The sequence below is a fragment of the Dermacentor silvarum genome, chromosome 1, assembly GCF_013339745.2.
Source record: "Dermacentor silvarum isolate Dsil-2018 chromosome 1, BIME_Dsil_1.4, whole genome shotgun sequence".
Classification (NCBI taxonomy): domain Eukaryota; kingdom Metazoa; phylum Arthropoda; class Arachnida; order Ixodida; family Ixodidae; genus Dermacentor; species Dermacentor silvarum.
In genome coordinates this window covers 124403154-124416287 of record NC_051154.1, presented here as the reverse complement: position 1 = coordinate 124416287, position 13134 = coordinate 124403154, and the positions used below count along the sequence as shown (strand labels likewise).

Sequence of the window (13134 nt, the reverse complement as noted above, 5' to 3'; positions counted from 1 at the left end):
GGCGGCGCGAGTACCAAGCCTAAAGGTGTCGTCAAGCGCGATGCATCATTTCAAAGTGCGCAAACGAATGCAAGAAAAAAAAGAAAAAAAAAAAAACGCTGAGCAAAGTTAAGTCGCACGCGATCGCACATCTTGTATTCTGTGTGCGTCAGCGACACACCTCGGACAGCTGATACCAATCCAGACGCTTTCTCGGTGTGTGAGCTGCACACGTCAAACACCACTATACCCTGTCGTAGAGAATTCGGGAGAGGAAGCACAATCTCACCGCCATGATGTTTGTTAAAATACAACTATAACAGTCCGCGACTAAATGTGGGGTTGCATCTTTCATCACTGACCGACAGCTTTGCAGGGTGATCTGAGCATGTGTTACTTGCCGTTCGGCAATGACAGAGGGTCACGATGCACGTGACTGCATGTAAAGTGCACAAGATTGCGCTTCTTCCATGGGCATTACAGATAGTAGTGCGAGCTCAGGTGCGTTTAGTTTTTTTTATTAATTTATTATTATTATTTTTTGTGTGTGGAGGTTCTTGACCAGATGCCTCTTTGACAGTTTTTTATCCTCAATACTGGTCGCTTTTTCCATAGCCTTTTGTGTTTATAGGCAAGTGAAGCAAACAAGAATGGAGTTCGCGTTCTTCTATTTAAGTTCTGAGTGCAGTTTGACAAAACCATTGTTCTAAGTCTCAACGTCGCTTCATTTCACTATGCTTGTGTACGTTCACTGGGCTCGTGCTCACGTTCAGTCATTGTGCTTGTGTACGTTACGTGCGTTGCGTTCGGGAAGACACCGCTCTATAGTGACTTAATTTTAACAAACGCAGGCTGTAAGGAGCAAACGTCGAATGCTTAGGAAGGAAGACGCGTTAAGCTATCTCCTTCAAGGCACTCTAAAGAGAATCTCCATGTGTCGTGCCCAGGAGAAGCAAAATGACGCTTTATACGTGTTCTAGCTAAATATGACGAAGGCAGTATACTTTGTGTCTGTACGTATATGGCCACTTTATGCATCATGAACATCATACGGAGTAGCATGCTAGGCGTATGGCCAGGAAAATATCGTCCCCAATTGTTTGTTAAAGAGTAGCTTTTTCGTTCTCTCCGCATAAAAAAAAGAGAAAGAAAAGGAAAGATTTATTTATTCAGAAGTGGACATATTCACTTGTCACAGTCTATGTCATTCTACTCCACCGAAAAGAGAAAATTTACTCGTAAGAAATGACATAGAGGTCTAAACTTTCCTTGACTAAAGGCATGAAACCTGACACAACCGTGCAAGCAGTCACCTACAACCAGGTGCCCATGGCAGCGGCTTTCAAGCTGTTCCCCTGCTGTGCAGGCGTCAACGGAGCTCATTCGCCGCCTTGCAACGCGGGCAACCCGGTGCCTGTGTGCCCGAATCCCGCGGCGGTGCGGTCGCTGTCACCGCCATCCGACTCGAACCATGGGTCCGGTTCTACGGGCGTCTCTTCGTCGACGGCCGCCTCCAACGTGTCCGGGGGTTCGGCCAACATCGCTTCTGTCAGCGGCCTCGTGGAGGCTCCTTCCGGCGTCGTGCTCGGTAAGCGCACCTTTTAAGAACGCCACTTCGACGGGCATGCCGTGTGCGTATACTACAAGTCGGCGCGCAGATTCACCCTTAACCGCTCTAGAATGAGCAGTGGCAAACTAACGACTAGCGCTCTGTCACCAATGGGCTGCTCCAATAAATTGGCTCCAACAGTTTTTATATGGCTCGTTATTGCAAGATATTTTTTTATTGTCTTTCTCTTCTTTTTTTTTCTTTATTTTAGTCTACCAGTTCTACTTGCCTTCAGTCTTCGTCTATGTGGTTTATATATACCGCTCCTTTTCAATGGAAATAGACTTCTTTAAAAAAGGATTTAATTGCTGCGAGCATTCGTTCTTCGCTATTCGTCCTTTAATTCAGTGCGGCGGACGCTAGGCGTGGGGAATAACAATCGCTGCGTGTTAATGAATGCTGTGCCTCATTTGTTGATTAATTTTTTATTACTAAATTTATTGTCCATCTCGCAATGGAATTATTTCCGGGGGCGCAGTAGGAGGCACGATCGGTTTACGCGATTTAAGAAGCGTCATCCGTGGTTGAGATATTTGTCCAGAAAAAAAAAAAAAAAACATTTGTTTCTCTCCGATTCTGCAACTGGGTGCACAAAGAGCGCTGGACGTGATCCTCGCGTGGCTTTCGACGTTTTTGTGACTCTGAGTCATCCAATACGCTGTCACGCGCTTAAGCCTTGAGCCGCTAAAAAGAACAAAAAAATTGTTTGATTTACCCCTCCCAGATGTTTTTGCGCTATAAAGCCCTTACATAACTAACTAACAAACTGTTCCGTTTCTAGAGATTGCTGCAGAATAAATCGATGTGGGTAAATAGACAACTTTTCCTCAGTGATATGTGCACAGCCCTGGTGTCTCCAAATTCATATATCACGTTCTGTTGCTGAACACGAGGTAACAGTTTCAATCAGAACAGCGACCGTACCATGATCGAGCAGCAGTAGAATAGTAGAGCAGCCACATTGAGATTAAGGTGCATGTTAAAGAACCCGACACTTCAAGAACAGGCAATGTGCTGGCAGCCATGCAGTTTTGCAGTAGTCAGATACAGCTTGTCACATACTTAAAATTTTCAGTTTAAGTGCAGTTTTTTTTTTTCTGAGCGAAAAGCGTCCACTCTGATTGGGCACAAGCAAAAACTGGTGCTAAGTGGCTATGGCGTTGTGCTGCTAACTCGAGGTTTCGGTTTCGATTCCGGCTGCGGGGACTGCATTCGGATGGGGGGCGGAATGCAATAATGCTCGTGTGTACCATGCATTAGGTGCACGTTACAGAACCCCACGGGGTCAGAATTTATTCGGAGTCCCCAACTATACGGTGTGCCTCATAAGCAGTTCGTGGGTTTTGGCGCGTAAAACACCAGATTATATTTTAATTGGGCACAAGCACCGGAGACGTATTCCATCCATTAGGAAGTGCGAGAATTAAATCCCGGAAATGGAGTCAAGTATGTACAGCGGCCATGTTACTCCGCGTAATATTGCCAGCTACCGTATAGACTCGTCTAAGGGCCGCGCCCCCAACTTGGCAGCCCAAAATTTAGAGAAAGAAAATTCCAATGGAGACGCAATCGCGTTCGGTGCCCCGATACCGTGCGCGAGCATCGGTGAATTATTGCGCGCTATTAAGTGGTTTACTACTTCCGCGTGCAGGTATTAAATGGAGGGAGCTGATGCGTTGACCTCTGATGCAGTGGTACATCCGGGGTGTGCACAATTTTGACCAAAATGTTTGATCCCGTGTAAGGCCCGCACCTCGTCAACACTGAGAAAAAAAAGTGCGGCCCTTACACGAGTCTATACGGTCTTAATTGTTTTGAGAGTAGCGTATTTAAAATTAATACGGAACCCTGCTCTACGGCGTCGCTCACCGTCCAGAATTTAAAACCCCGTTAAATAAGTCAATCTGCTGATGAAAAAGCGATTAAAATTTTGACGTTGGTAATTCGTTAAGTGTCGTTCGGTAACAGAACGAGCATAAAGAACGAAACATATAGAAGCGAGAGATACGACAGTGAATGCTAATTATTTGCACCGCATTCCCCTTTTCTCATTTTTTTCTTCTTACAGGAGCACGGCAGCTGAGCAAAGTGAAAAGGTTCCTGACCACTCTGCAGCAATTTGCGAGTGACGTATCGCCGGACGTCGGAGAGCGGGTTCACGGCCTCATTCTGGGACTTGTGGTAAGCACTAAACAGGACTGTACAGTAGGGGTGGGTGAATATTCAACGTGGCGAATATGAATCGAATACAACACTCTAACTATTCGTATTCTAAAACGAACTATTTGATATTTTCGAGTATTTGAATTTAACCGAAAATTGCGCAACAACCGAATATTAAAGTCTGGTTACTCTTCTCCGTCTCCTAAACAATATATCGCAATATCAGGAGTGAAACAACGACAAAAGTATTCGGAGCAATGCAGAAACAAAATTACTAATCCAACCTTTGCTTTCGGTTTCACGGTGGAAGCCCACATGACAACCTGTTACTTCTGTGTCATTTAGTGTTTTGGGAAGTCCAGTCACGCAGCAGTTTTATCTTCTACGCTACAACCTGTGAGGGTTTCCTTGCAAGTGGCCCTTTTACATGTGTCTACGGCACATAAGTCCATCACCACTTTTTCTTTTTCCCCAAAACTTTTTATCTTTTCTCGGCAACAATTTATTTAGCTTTTTTGGAAAGCTAGTCGTACAGCAGCCACTTTTTTTTTTTTTTAAGCGCTTGTTTGCAACCAGGCTCTAAAGTTGTTGAGGGCAGTTTTTTTTCGTGCATTTTTTAATGACAATTAGTGATTTAATGTTTAAAACTGATCCTTTGTACCTGGTAGTTAGCTGTCTTTTTTGCACTAGTCTCTACAGAAGCGATTCATAATTGTACCAAAATAAATAGTTTGCTGGAAATATTTGCATCTGCGCTTGAATATTCGATTCTATATTCGATCTTTTACTATTCGTATTCGATTCGTATTCTTTTCGTATTCTATTAATATTTGAAAAAGCTGATTTTCGCAATCTGTTGCTCCCCCATTGAACATATATGCGTGAACTATGCTTTGAACGCAAACGTTTCTTATCAGCCTAATCTACCCTGCAAGCAAGCGGCCCTGCCTTAGGTAGTTTTGGCAAAAGAAGAAATCAACACATATCTTTACGCTTTCATACAGTCCACCTGCAGGCGGAACATACTTGAACAGTGAGACAATTAATTTGTGCGCCTTTCAGTAAGCTCCCTGCTGTTAATCTATACGAATGTCATAAGCCTCTTTGCTTGTTCAACGAAGCCAAATTTGAACTTTTGACCAGTGAACGTGTAATGATATATGCGCTTTGTTGTGCGACGTGTACATGCGATAAGCACAGCCCGATTACTCAAACAACTTCACTCTCCAACAGAGCTCGACGATATCCATCGAAGACTTCCACCACAGCATCCAAGACATCACGAATTACCCGTTGCGTCCCTTCGTGGTTCCATTCCTCAAGGTAAAGTTTGTTCTTGCTTTTGTTCCAGTTACTCTCTTCTGTACGTATGTTCATGGTTACTTTTCTAATGCCGCAACTGAAATGGTTTTTTTTTGTTTTCTTAGCCCAAAGGAGCAAGCAATATTCTGCATGACCGTCGCTTACAGTCGCATGAAAAAAAAAAAAAAAACTCAGTAATATATTGTGGCCAAGAAAGTATACCGTTGGCAGCCGATTGACATTCGAAAGCTCGAATGGACACTCTTGCTGTTTGCGCGTTTAGTAGACCACTCAGACACTGCTTCATAACGTGATATGCACTTACGCTGTGTACACTGTTGCTTTCTGGCAGTGTGTATATAGGTAGCACGAGTCTTGTTCGTATTGTTTACGTAAATATAAGGTGGTGTTGACGTCTCGTGGTAACGCCGGATACGCCTTGTCGTATAAAGCCAGGAAAAAATGTTGCCAAGATTAGTAGTAAACATTCGATAGTGCATTCATAAGCGCTTGACGAGTGGCGCTCCCATGGTGCAAATAGCAAGAACACTGTGGTGATGAAGTACAGATACGCACGAAGAAACACAATTGCAGGAGTATACACGTAGAACAGGAAAATTCACAACACTAGTCCATATAATCGCAGTAATCTCATTATCACCTTCGAGTATTTTACGTTGGCCGACGGCCGAAAAGCAGTCCTGTTGTAAGGACAGGGACATCTATATTTCTACGGGTTGAACATAGCTACGATAGCGGCTCCTTATTACTATTGTTCAGTATGTTGTTTTCGTAACATCGCTTCGTATAATTGAGGCGACTGCACTCTGTCATTGAGATAAAAGGTAAAAACAACAAATAATTTTCATTTACATGCCGAATGTATGCGGAGCCTCTCCATGCACCACGCACACCCATCCAAACGAGCAGCGTTCCAGCTTTGCTTGTGCGAAACAGAAAAGACGGGCTATCTAGGCTGCCGTCTGGGCGGGTCTTCAACCTCCTTGACGCGCGTCTGCACGGCAAACGTCGTTTGCGTCTGTGTATCGCCAGCTTGCTATTGGAAACGTGTTTTTCTCAGTGTTGTTTCTAGCTTCAGGCTGCCGCGATTCATCAATAAACAATACGAGGAATTTCATGTGTGCCTGGATTCGCTGAAACTTGCTCTCCGTAAGCATGCGCATTCGTTGAAATTATGAAAGCTAGACATAACATTAGCAAATGTTTGTTGTGGGATTGTACTGCTAAATATGTGCGGCTTCTTCTACGACGTATAATGGCCGTACGGGCTGTAGTTCAAGCACAATAACAATGCCAAGGCTGTCCCACTTGTATTCTATCACTAGTATATTACATGTAACCGGAGTGATCGCTTCATTGATGGCAGTTGCGCACCAAGCCGCGTTAACTATGTTAACTGAACAATCGATTGTGTTACATCAACTACTTTAATTTTTTTCTTTCTCTCTGTCTTTTTTTCTTCTTTGTGTCCGTTCACTTCGCACCCACAGAGCTGGATGGCATACGAAATGGCTTCTTCGGCCCGCGCAACCGCAGTCACGAGACCCCGCTGTTACGGGGTCCGCCGTGTCGCAGACCGCGTAGCTCTGGAGCAAACAAAGGCGCTTTGTCCTGTAAACTGAGCAGAACTTTGGCTTTCTTCGCGCCCGCTCTGTCAACAGAGTGGGGCGCCCTGTGCTGTCAGTCCAACCACTATTTTTCGGTCCGTCGTATGAAAGATGCCTGAAGCCTGTTTCGCCGTTACATGAGCCATCAGCGCACGGAACGGTCCGTCATGTGGATCCAGCTTAAGCATAAGTGCGCGGACTGTGAGGAGGGCGCAGCGAGAAAAAATAAAAATAAATCATTCGCAGTTTGAAATTGGCGACGTACATTGCTTCGCTATTTCGCTTAGCAACCGTTGCCCGTATGTGCTTCCGCTAACGGACGTACTATCGCGCTCAGTATGGGCTACGACGCGTGACCTCCTTGCCAAGCCCTTTCGTGTCGTAGCTCGAACTCAGCGCGATAGTACGTGTGAAATAAGAAATTTGATATTATAGAGCGTTGAGGGTTATTACGCAATGACGTGACTTCTCCTCATGAACAGTGTGTGCAATGAGGGTTCATATCGCCATGTCTTGGTATCAGTGAGGCACGCCTCGTGTTTTTATAGTTGCCTTGGTGGCAGTCAACTAAAGAATAAACGTCAAAGAAATAAACTTGTGTGCTTTCACAAAAACACAATGCCGACTCAGTGCGCAGACATCGAGAACGGCGGCAATCTTACTTTAAACGGCGGCTAAAGCTCTGTCGACGCTCGCTGTTAGAGGGTAGAATTTGCCGAAGCCCGCAACTGAGATGGTGTCTGGCACCCGGTGCTCGCAGTCGCACCTGCCGCTGCTGCAGACGGAGCTGGTGCACTACGCGCGAGCCGCCAAGCAGAGCCCCGCGCAGTACCTGCGGCAGCACGAGCAGCTGGTGCTGGACCAGCCGGGCGGAGAGCCGTTCGAGATCTTTCAGCCGGACGCCAAGGAAGGCGCCCCCCTCAAGAGGAGGACGCCCCCGGACGGGTGAGCGAGCGCTGGCTGCTCTACCGCGAGATCGGCTTAGCCACATCGCTTTGTAGGCATGCAGCGAAACAAGACTTCGGTGGAGGCCGCCGTGGCGATAATACGACATGGATGAAGGCTCGATCGACGTCGGGCTAGTGGTGTTTCATGAGGAAGAAGAAACGGCGCGTAAGACGAGAACTAAGAAATAGCGACAATACATGCGCTCACTAACAACGTTGTTAGTCAGCATGTGTTGTCGATCTTCCTTAGTCCTCGTCTTACGCGCTGTTTGCCTTTTCAAATACGACATGGCCCCATTTTACGACAGCACTGTAGTAGGATTCTTATTTTCAACCAATATCTTACGACAGAGAAACCGTCTTCTGGCGTGGGGCTTTTCTGTGCATTCATGTTATCAATAGACTGATCACGACATTCGAAGTAACAAAACAGAAGCATACTTTCAAAAGGAACAATGACGCACTTTATTGTGTTCTTGATGCATATAACCTCGTCTTGTTGTTCATCTTTCTGTTTTATTCTCTTAATCTTGCTTTTATGTTTTGCCGAATTTTTTGATAAAAATGGGAATTAATAAACCGCGTATGTTTCATTCAAAAGAGAACAAATATAGCATCCATTGGATATCACGCGCGCCGGCTGAATCGTACGTCACTCGTGAAACTCAGCACTCAGATGTGATTATTTCTATGTGACTACTGGGGTGCCACGAGCCCGGATTTTTTTTTTTTTTCTTTTGACGCGATAGAAGGAAATGTTGGGGCACAAATATGGTGCCGGCTACTCCTTGGCTGGCTCTCGAACAGGTGGTGTAGTTACATATGTTGTTTTGCATACTTTTGCAGATAGTTTTCTAGCCGAGAGATAGAGATAGATAGGGTGGCAAAGGCAGGGAGGTTAACCGGAAGACTTCTGGTTTGCTACTCTGCACTGGGGAAAGGGTAAGGGGGGAAAGGAAGGCGGAATGAATAGCGGAGAAATAAAGCAAAGGCGTGCAATAAAATAGAGGAGGTAGGAAACGCTGGTGAGAACTATGTTATCTCTAATAGGGCCAGTCGAACGTAAAAACTTCAAGAGTGCCTTAACCGACGAGTGGTGTGACGATTGTATAGATCGGCGTTCCACGATTGTCTGCTTCGAAAGCGGTCTGTCGTCAAGATGGGCCAGAGTGGTCGCGAGTGACTGTCTCTGTGCGCTGTATCGACAACAACGGCAATGGACGTGTTCAATAGTTTTCTCGCTGTCGCAGAGATCCCAAGAAGCACTATCTTCCCTTTTGATACGGAAAGCAAAGGGATTTTGTGGAAGTTATGCCAAGCAACAGTCGGTAAAGTACTGTTGTCTCGGGTCGGGATAGTCTAGGTGGAGGACGAAGTCGAAGACAGGCGTCCAGTCGATGTAGACGTGTGTGCTGGAAACTAGGTGCGCTCCACGACGACTGCGTGGAATAATTCGCAAGCACTCGAAGTCTGGTTGCTCCGTCTGTTCTTGACAGTAATATCGATTCCTGCACGCCCTCTTCATGAGCAGATCGAGCAGCTTCATCGACGTTACCATTAGGCCACAGTGGCTAGGGAGCCACTGAAATGTGACGTCGTATCCTTGCTCGACGAGGCGATGAAGGAGCTGTCGGATTTCTAGAACTAGTTGATCGTAGAATCCATGGTGTCAGGCGGAAAGCAAATGTAGAGCTGCCTTGGAGTTACTCGAAAACACTCCATTTTTGAGGTGATGCCTCACAAATCACACGAAGTGCGCTACGAAGAGCTGCAAGCTCCGCGGCTGTCGATGTTGTCTTGTGGAATGTCTTAAACTTTACGGCAGGGATTTTCGTAGCAAAAATCACTGATTCCGCAGACTCGTCCATGGTGCTTGAACCATCACTGAACAAATGGGTATGTTCGTTGCATTTTTCGTACTGCAAGAGCAACGAAAGTTGCTTGAGAGCTGGTGACGAGAGCTGTGCCTTCTTCCGAATTCCTGGTACTGTCAGTCGAACATGTGGCTGAACCAAGAATCAAGGGGGAAACAGAACTCTCGCTGCAACTGTGTAATCTGATGGAAGGTAAACACGATCAGGCAATATCGTCTGACAAAAAGAGGCACGTGGTTGGTCGTCCGGCAGTGAGGGGAGATGGTGGAAAAGTGCGCGGGCAAGGTGCCTGATGTGTTGTTCTCTGAGCGCTTCCATAACAATGTGAGTCGTAGCTGGATAGTCGTGCGCAATTGAAATCGTTTCTGCTGTGGAGGTACATCGTAGCAACCCCAGACAAACCCTAAGCGCTTGGGCCTGAGTACTTTCGATTGTACGGATGTTAGCTCTGCAGGCATTGGCCAGCACTGGTAAGCTGTATCGCAGATACCCGAGAAAGAGCGTCCTATACATTTGCACCATCGTTTGTACGGAAGTACCCCAGGCTTTTACTCCAAGAAACTTGAACAAATGAGAAATGGCTGTCAGGTACTTTTCTTTAGGTAGGCCACGTGGGGGCTCCAACACAGGTCACGGTCGTTAATTACCCCTAAGAATCTGTGCTTCCTGACATAAGATATATTTTGTTCGTTGATAGATATGGCGTACGAAGTCATTAGCTTCAGGCTAAGCACGACCAACGCACATTTTTCTGGGGAGATCTTGAGGCCTTTTTTGCTAAGCTATGTCGATATCAACGTCGCAGATATTTTGAGCCTTGCACGCAGCTGAGGACGTGTCATGCCAGATGCACAGACGCAGATGTGATTGGCATAGATCGACAACTTCACCGCATTTGGTTTTTTTGCAGGAGCAAAACATTTAATGCTCATATAGCGACGTTATATCATAGCAGTCAAAACAACCTCAGATACCGTTATTGTGCACAGTATTACCATTATACTTTCTTTATTCCTTACACTTGACTACAGTTGTGTTTTCGTCTTAGAGACGTTCGAAAGACATGAGAAAAAAAGGAAAAAAAACAGCTAATGAAGCGCTTGCAGGTGGGAAGACGAGAAGCCGCGAACCACAAGTGTATAAAATATGTTAAAACAGAGATCATATTTTGTTTAGAGCAGCCCATTAAATGTACACTTGGGCTGTGTAATAGAGAAATTGTTGGTTGTATGAAAATTAATGATGCTACCTTCACAATGAGTTTGACAGCGAATAAGCATAAATACACTCCACGGCGTCATTACTGTTTATATAATCATAAGATAAGGAATATGCTCCCCGTAAGAAGCATAATTTTGCTTAATAACTTGTCAAGAGAAGTACTCCAAAGAGTGTTTGCAATTTTCAATATTTCTTTTGGATTAGTGGCACGCACAAGGATCCCTCTTTGCCAAAAAATACTAATAGCAAAAAAGAACGAGGAACGTCCGACCAGGCGATGGCTTGTTCACTGCTAACTGGGCTTCACTGGCAATTCAAAAGAACACGTGCTGCTGTGTTCGGGCGTGGTTTGCTTTCTGTCGTCTAGTCTGCCGGTACCATAAGCGCTTTCCCGCCATACCAACATCGCATGGATTAGCGCCTGGGCTATACTTACGATACCGCTAACGCAAAAAAAAAAAAATCGCCAGGTGCTTTGAAACCAGTCGCCCCCCACCAATAACTTGCGGGACCTGACGCTGATGAGCTTCCAGTAAACCAGGAACTAAGCCCGCTTTCACAAATTATTTTACGTTGCGTCTGCAATTGTCCATTGTGGCGTGTGCCTGATCACATTCCAGTGCGGAAACACCTTTACGTAAGAGAAGTTTTGTACGGGCCCAGGTCTATTAAAGCGGGGTCGCAGTACTGGTCGGAAAGTTGCGTCCATGCAGCCGTCCTGGGCAGCCTCTGGAGAGTGCAGCGAGATGTAATGCTTGCCTCGCTTGTACATCGCAGTCGGCCGAAGGAGAACGGCCACGCGGCGTCAGCAGTCGGCGCAGCGGTGGTCCTGGAGGAAGGCGGCCCCCCGGCGGCCAAGCGCCACCAGCCACTCTCGGCGAGTCCCGGGGCGGCGAGGCTCAGCCCCGGAGTCGGCGCGCACGCGGCCCACCCGCCGCCGGCCGCCTTCCGCTTTGAGGAAGCGTCGGCGCCGCTATTCCGGGACCGCTACGACCGCTACGATCGCCTCGACAGGGACTTCTATAGGCCTTGCTACGGTATGTACGCCCTATGTCTTTTGAGCTAGGCCTGTGGATTATTCTCTATAGTAACACAGTCTCGACTCCGTGACGTCAGGCTGTCGTTTTCTGACGCCAAGCATAGCGCGACGAAAGTATGACGGCTATAAGTAACGCTGCTTGCTTGCGGGGTAGACCTCATTTGATTGCAGGACCGTCGGTCCAGTTAGCGTGACATTACGGCACCGAACCCCCAAGCCCATGCGTTGCGCACGAGGCATTGGCTAACCCGTTCATGGCCTCGAGTGGCGTCGCTGGCTCGGGAAAAAAAAAAAAAATGCCTGTGCGAACTGCAAAACATGGTATCACGAAAACACAGTGTCGCCGGCCTTAGTTCATTCCAGGGGTGCAGGCGACAAAGTTGGTCCCTCCGTCGTATGACGTGCGAAAATGTGCTTGTGAACGTAATACTAGCTAACGAAGATATAGGTCTGAAAGAAGGGGGAAAAGCAGGAAGCTTAACTAGAACAGGGAATCCAGTTTTCCACCATACACTAGAGAAAGATTGGCAAAAAGATAACTTACAGGAGAAGCACGCAGCAGCTATTAGCGTGCTATGTCGTCAATACAAGTCGTTTAATCTTAGTCAACGTTAATGGCACAAGTTTGTCAGCCACAAAACGGGGAATAGCGTCATTATCGTATCATGTTGTGTCTATCGGTAAGATCGGCAGTCCAGCGTGTCTAGAAATAACGCAGTTACATCAAATTACAGTATTCAATTTCATATTTGTTCCTTAAAACTTTCAGATTTAAAGGAACAAATATGAAATTGATGAAATATACAATTCAAATAAAAAAATACACAAGCAGCAAATATAGCAGCAGTTTTTTTTTTTTTGAGTAAAAATATTTTGAGAGAAACCTCCGCAACTTTTCTGCCAAAGTTTATCATTTGGAGAGGCGGATATTGGAAGAAAAAGTAGAGCGTTAGTGTATGCGTCCACTGGCTCAGCCCGCACCCCAAGTTATGTTTATAGGAATGTATGCTAACGACGGTCGCAATCCAGTGGTCCCTTTGCTTAAAACACGTTCAAACATGTTGGTGTCGCCCACGCAACTACTCCGGTGGTGGGGCCTTCGAACAGTAGAAACGTCGCCATGCATGCGTCGTTACCGTCCGGTGACCGAGAGACGCTGCTTTAAAGTAATAGCATTATAGGCTGACTGCACCCACCTAAATGCACCCGTCTGACGAAAAAAAAAAAACGAAAAAAAAAAAAAAACCCACATGGGTTGATCCCGAAGGCAGTGCAGTCAAACACAGCGTCTCTAAGCGCTAGCGGTAACCAGCTACGAAGGCGATAAACTGACACGTGACGCACGCACAAGGCTTTTTCACGAGAGAAGCGT

The 13134-nt window shown here is 46.2% G+C and overlaps 1 protein-coding gene across 7 annotated transcripts in view; it reads left to right on the top strand.

Annotated features, from left to right (window-relative positions):
* Nucleotides 1-13134, top strand: part of LOC119435993 (protein CBFA2T3) — a 122107-nt gene that overhangs the window by 102255 nt on the left and 6718 nt on the right. For 5 of the 7 annotated variants that reach the window (XM_049673133.1, XM_049673127.1, XM_049673148.1 and 2 more), the window contains exons 3-7: nt 1259-1567; nt 3657-3769; nt 4985-5074; nt 7442-7626; nt 11501-11760. In XM_049673133.1, the coding sequence (XP_049529090.1) occupies nt 1259-1567; nt 3657-3769; nt 4985-5074; nt 7442-7626; nt 11501-11760 (957 nt within the window). The remainder of the gene's footprint in view (nt 1-1258; nt 1568-3656; nt 3770-4984; nt 5075-7441; nt 7627-11500; nt 11761-13134) is intronic. The other 2 variants (XM_049673137.1, XM_037702710.2) reach the window with 2 other exon arrangements.